A 6,903-nucleotide genomic window follows, 5' to 3' on the forward strand; every position below is an offset into this window, starting at 1 on the left:
CATTTGCCTTCTACTTTAGCCCTTAATATCAGTTGCTCATTTTCCCCCTCCCTCCCCACTCCCACCTCCCTCATGAACCCTTCATAATTCATAAATTATTGTAGTTTTGTCATAAGTTACACTGTTCGGCGTCTATATACCATAGGTTTAGAGTAAGTCTTAATACTTGATACGACTGTTTCCTCTTGTGACTTTATCATTTTCTTGAATGTTCTTGCCTGTTTATTTTTCCAAATGAACCCTATAATCTGTGTGTCAGTTCTCAAAGATAATCTTGGGGTTATCTTTGATTAGAATAACCTTAGTATGCTCAGCAGGGATGAGTTTATCTGGCTTCTTCAGTACCTTTTTCTTTTTTTCCTAGATATTCCAGAACCAGCTATAACACCAGTAGCCAGCACCACCCCACCTGCTTCTGCATCAAATCAGCAGAAAGAAAAGAAGAAAAAGAAAAAAGACCCTTCAAAGGGCAGATGGGTAGAAGGCATAACTTCTGAGGGTTACCATTACTATTATGATCTTATCACGGGAGGTAAGTTATTTAGATATTGAAGTAATGGAGAACAACAACTGACGGCTTATTGTGCTCTGAGTTTTATTTAATATTTGAACTTTTTTTGCATGCGCCCTTTAAAAAGGTACCCTTTTCTTCGTGACTTTGTACCATGCTTATTCATTGATAAGTGACTTCTCCCAGATAGACTATAGCTTTTTTTTTTTTTTCAATTAAAAGAGCATAAACTACAGACTTGCATGGAAATAAAGCATTTTGGATCCACCTTTGAAAATTATCATGTTCTTAAAAGCAAATCATTAAGTACCATTGATTTTCTATCCCAAAACGTGGGAGGCAAAAACTTTTTTTTGAGGTATCTATGTAAGAAGGATACCTTTCCCCAATAGGAATACTAAAAACATGTGTTTGTTTCCCTTTAAAACTAAACAGATTTAGGTCTTCTACTCCATAGAAATAAGTAATATTTACTCTACATGTCTATACGATCATGTGCTCTAGAAACTTAAATTTGGGACTGGAATAAACAGGTAAGCATGATATAAGAAGGAAGTTTAAAGTGCCATGCCTACCCTACTGCCATTGGGGTGATTCCAACGCATAGAGGGTTTCCCAGACACTAAATCTTTAAGGGAACAGATAGCCAGCCGTAGCTTTCTCCTATGGAGCTGCTGGTGGATTTGCACTACCAACATTATGGTTAGCAGCTAAATCCTTAACCTGCTATGTCACCAGGACTCTTAAACCAAAAGCCATTATTTACTGAGTGTCATCGAGTCAATGCCCACTCATATGACCCTCTTTGGCATGATAGTTCTCTTTGGGTTTCCAAGCCTTGTAAATCTAAAAAGAGTAAAAAGCCTCATCATTCAACTGTGGAGCAAGTGGTGGAGTTGAACTGCTGACCTTGTGGTTAGCAGCCCCAAATATAACCCACTAGGCCAACAGGGATCCTTCCAAGTGCCGTATTAGAAGTATGATCAAGATTGCGTAGATGCTTAAAAGATTGAGGAATTAATTTTGATAAGGTGAATTAGAGTTTATCACAGCAGTTACCTGATATGTAAATTGAGATGGGAATATGGAGAATCATGTCATTTCACTCAGTCTTTGTATCCCTAGCACCTAACTTAGTGCCTGGCACATGCAGACACTCTTAAGTATCTTGACTAAGATTTTAGTCGATCAGGAGAGTTTAACATCCTAGGCAGTTGGAACAACATAAAGCAAAAATGGTTTAAAAAAAAATAGTTTGAATGTTGGTGTTCGGGAAGTATGGTGGAGATGAAGCATGACACTCTTAGAAGACGCCACAGCAGAAGCAAGGCTGGAAAGATAATAGAATGATGGTACTGGTTACTAAGAGAAGAAATAAAGGAACACATTTAAGGAAGACATTAATGAATTCAATTTTTGACATATTGAAATAGAAGTACATATAAACCATGTGGCAGTTTACAGAAGTTAATTGATTGGATTAGATAAATGGAGTTGGGGGGTGTAGAACAGCAAAAATACTGACATGTTAACTATCATGATGTATCATAGATTAGATCAGAGGGTAAGAAAAGAAAAGTGAAAAAAGAACATAATAAACAAGTGGACTTCAAAAAAGTCATGGGAAAAAATGAATTAGAAGATAATAAAAGCATCTCACAAACTTTTGGAAGCCACTTCATATATAACAAAGTGAAGAGTAGAAGGAAAAAACAGTAAAAAAGGATAGAATGGTCAGAAAGAGAAATTAGGATCAGAGTTAATCATGAAGAAAAGCATGGGAAACAAATATTATTATTATAATATCTTTATCATCTCAATTTTGGACTACATCAACACTATGGGGGTACCTCCCCAAAAAACCAATGTTTTTTTGGAAAGCTATGTATTTAAATTTTTTGTGCAAAACAACTTTATCACCTTCAAAGTATTCTCCATTACACTTAATACATTTGTCAAAACTGTGATTCCATTTTTGGAAGCATTTTTCAAACTCACCTCCCTCGTTTGTTTTTTTCTTCAAATCACTGTCCTTTCATGTCCCTCTTCATTCCATGGAGTGAGGTCAGGTGAGTAAGGTGCATGGAGCAAGAGAGGGATGCTGTTTTTTACCAAAAACTGGCTCACTGAGATGGCTGCATGAGCAGGTGCATTGTCATGGTGGCAAAATCAGTCCCGTCTGCCACAAACCGGGCCTTTTTTTGTCACACAATTAAGCAATCTTTCAGAACCTCTAAACAGAAAGCTTGCTTAACGGTCTGACCTGGTGGAGCAAACTCCAAAATGCTACAAGTCAACATTTTCATCTGTTTGGGAAGTTGACGGATGTCCAGAACGAGACTTACCATATATCAACATTTCACCTTTTTTGAAGCGAGAAAACCACTTGTACACTTGAGTTTTTCCCATAGCGTTGTCCTTGTAAGCTGTGTTCAACGTCACAACAGTGTTTTTCCCAAGAAGGAAACAAAATTTCACAGTTGCACACTGTTCTCTTAAATCATCTAGCACAAAAAACAAGGTTCAAGTAAAACTGCTTTTATGAAAAAATTCGCTGTAGCCAAAGATACCTTCCCAGACACCACCACCGGGTACACTAACTCACAGCGAGTTGCTCCATGTTCACTTAGTGGGGAAAATGTGTACTACCATGAAAGTTCTCTGCCCAGTGCAATTCGATTTTTCTTGGGTACCCAAGAAAATAATAATTCCCAGATTTTGTGTCCACTGACCCTTAAATAAAGTGTTATAGTTTAGCAATGATTGTATCATAAATAATTGTATGTCAGGGATTATACCCAACTGGTCAGGTTCTAAAGACCATGACGTTATATAAAAATTGATGTTATACAGAAGTGCAAGATTACTACATGGCTACATAACTGCCAGATTGCATCACTCAGTAACTGTCAAACCACTGAGAACAGCCCAGCTGGGTTGACTCTAACCTTAACAAGCACAACCAACGTTACTTACCTCGCACCTTAGCATTCATGACTGCCGCTTGGACGTCAACTAATGGGCAAAGTAGTTCGATATTTTATTATCATAGATGACTATTTTGACTATATACATTTTTGGTATATGAATATAAATATTGAATTATGGGATGATTGATAAGAAATAAGTGTATAAATCTCTTTGAAATTACTTAGTAACTATTTCCTTAGTCATTTCCTGCCTTTTAATACTTTTCCTTTGTCCACCATTTTCATTTCATAGACGCTTGCTTTTAGTGAAAACTGTTTGATTTCTATATACCTTATCCCGTTTCTCTTCTGAGTCAGTATTCATTTCCTCTCTCACACTGCCCTGCTCAATCTTCAATTCCTTGGTGTCTTTTGAGAGAACCCTCCCCTGCATCTAATTTCTGTGGAATTTCCAATAACTTCTAAATCTTTATTCTGTCCTTCACTGTTTTGTAGCTCTCATTTTTTTTTCTGCTTAATACTACTGGGTGTATGTTGTTTTTTTATTTATGTTTTAAACTATACCCATAATGCTTTGTAAACAATGAATATTGTATAAAATTTGCTAACTTAAATTTTCAAATTAAGTCTCATTTTTTTAAGATAAAAGTTTTATAAATGCAATGTATTTTCCTTTAAGCATCTCAGTGGGAAAAACCTGAAGGATTTCAAGGAAACTTAAAAAAGGTAACTGAAGCACATTAATAGTGTCTATACTTTTTCATTTTAAGTGATTGGGTTTTATAGAGTTTAGTTAAGCAAATGTACTTCCAAATAAGAGGATTCCCCTCTGTCCCCATGGTTGTTTCTTTCTGTAATGTTTTTGTGAGAAGTCTGGGTGGAGATGAAAAGTAACATTTACCCAAAAACTAAATGCTGGGCAAATATTATTGGCTGTTTTGCACATCATTGCCATTCACATGTCCCTGTCCAATTGTAAAGAATGGTTCCTGGCTTTCAGAGGTGATCATCTCTCCCTGGAAGTTGGTTCACAATAAACACAAACTGAGTTTCCTGGCCATGGTCAGTCCTACCACCCCTAGTCTGTAGGTATCAAGAGGAAAGCCAAGGGTGGCTGAGTCTGTCTTAGTTATTCATTGTGTAAACCCAGTGGTTGACTTTGGTTCATGCTGTTTGTAATTCCTCCTTTTAGATAGCGAAGTCCGTTTGGGTAGAAGGTTTAAGTGAAGATGGTTATACATATTACTATAATACAGAAACGGGGGGTAAGTATTATCCTTGATTATATTAACTGACTAAAATTGATCCTGAAACTGCTTATTAGCCTACTGATGAATCAAGTTTTTTAAATGTAATTAAGAAGCATCTGAACTTGGTAATTTTAATATACTGACCAACGTATTTCTAAAGCGTAGCAAGCATGTTTTTCTTTTTATTATAAATTGGGGAATGCAATCAGTGCCATTGAATGGTACATTAAGGAATAGTTAAGTGCCTAAGACCACAATCACAACCTGAAGTCTTCTTTTGCCTTAGAGTCATATAAGTTAACCGAAAGAATCAGCATTGTGCTCCTTTAATATCTATCAAGTTGACAATAGCATTCTTTTTTTTAATTGTGAATTTTTCTTCTTTTTTTAAATAATTTTATTGGGGCTCATACAATTCTTATTACAATCTATGCATACACCAATTGTATAAGGCACATTTGTACATTCGTTGCCCTCATCATTCTCAAAACATTTGCTCTCCACTTAAGCCCTTGGCATCAGCTCCTCATTTTTCCCTCCTCCCTTCCCGCATTCTTAATGATTACATAGGAACTCAAGGAGCTCTGGTCATGTAGTGGTTATGAGTTGGACTGTGATCTGCATGGTCGGCAGTTTGAAGCCACTAGCAGCTCCTCAGGAGAAAAACTGGGCTTTCTACTCCCATTAACAGTTACAGTTTCAGAAACCCAGGGGGTATCACTGTGACTCAGCATTGACCAGATAGCAGTGAATGGTTCAGGGACAATCAGTGTATGTTAATGAAGTAGGAACTACTAAGAAAACACGGATGATGGTGGTAAAATAACTTGAAGAATGCCTCTTAATTATGTGTGTAAAAATGTTCGATTGATGTATATTATAACAAGAACTACAAAATAGACATTTTTAAAAAATAGTTTAAAAGGCTGTTTGTGTATGTGTGTGTATTGCCAAAGTCGGACGAACCAACAAGATGTAAGCCTCAATTCAATTCTTACACACAGCAACCCAAATAGGATTTCTGAGACTGAGTCTTTACTTGCAGGAGTAGATGGCCTCAATTTTCTCCTGAGGAAAAACTAGTGGGTTTGAGCCGCTAACTTTGAAGTTAGCAGGGCTGTGCTTAGTGCACACCACCATTGAGATTCCAGAGGCTTGGAAAATTCCATCATGTTTTTAACTCCATTTATTCATGAATTTTTTGAAATATCTTCTTTTGTTTTGTTTTATATATTCTGCCACAAAATTATTTCTAAAAATACAATAGAAAAGAAAAAAAGATTTCTATAATTTACTAGGCCTCACCATGATGTTATTCTCAATTGGAACTGCAATCATTAAGTTTTTAAAAGAGAATCATTTTAACCTTTGCCATTACTGGGGAGCCCTGGTGGCATAATGATTACTTAATTAGACTGCTAGTCACAAGGTTAGCAGTTCCAAACCACTTCCTCAGGAGAAAGTCAAGGCTTTCTACTCCCAGAGGAAAGAGTTACAGTCTCAGGAGCCCTTAGGGGGCAGTTCTGTACTGTCTGATGGGGTTATCATGCGTCAGAATCAACTCAGTGACAATGAATCTGGTTTGGGTTTGCCATTACTGATTTTTCCTATGACAGAAATTAATCATTAGGTTGGAAGGTACTTAGAGATTACCAAGTTCAACTTGGCTTTTTTGTTTTGTTTTGTTTTATTAGGGGCTCATACAACTCTTATTGCAATCCATACATACATCAGTTGTGTAAAGCACATCTGTACATTCATTGCCCTCATCATTCTCAAAACATTTGCTCTTCACTTAAGCCCCTGGCATCAGCTCCTCATTTTTCCCCCTCCTTCCCAACTCCCCCCTCCCTCATGAACCCTTGATCAACTTGGCTTTCTTTAAAAAAAAATAATAATAATGAACTGAAGCTATTTGCAATATCTAAAGTTCCCATAATTTTTGCAAAACAAGTATAATGCTATGTCTTATGTAAGATTTTATCCAGTTTTATAAAATGGTCTTCATGTAATTATATTTGGTTATTACTCTAATTAATTTTACATTATAATAGCTTTGGGGAGGAAGGAGAAGCAACAATTTATAAGAAACGTTGATTATAGAATTATAGAATGTTAAATATCTGCAAAAGCATATAGTACATCAGAAGAGACTCTCCAAATGACACAGGGAATCAGTGGAGCCCAAAAGAGCACTGATGAAATGGAAGCT

General features: G+C 36.4%; 1 protein-coding gene across 1 annotated transcript in view; it reads left to right on the forward strand.

The window, feature by feature from the left end:
- Positions 1-6,903, forward strand: part of WBP4 (WW domain binding protein 4) — a 30,146-nt gene that overhangs the window by 8,024 nt on the left and 15,219 nt on the right. Inside the window, exons 5-7 of the mRNA XM_045287180.1 lie at positions 365-532; positions 4,121-4,167; positions 4,634-4,706. Coding sequence (XP_045143115.1) covers positions 365-532; positions 4,121-4,167; positions 4,634-4,706 — 288 coding nt within the window. The remainder of the gene's footprint in view (positions 1-364; positions 533-4,120; positions 4,168-4,633; positions 4,707-6,903) is intronic.

The sequence above is a fragment of the Echinops telfairi genome, unplaced genomic scaffold (assembly GCF_000313985.2).
Source record: "Echinops telfairi isolate 266 unplaced genomic scaffold, ASM31398v2 ScPeMD7_11;HRSCAF=52, whole genome shotgun sequence".
Lineage (NCBI taxonomy): Eukaryota > Metazoa > Chordata > Mammalia > Afrosoricida > Tenrecidae > Echinops > Echinops telfairi.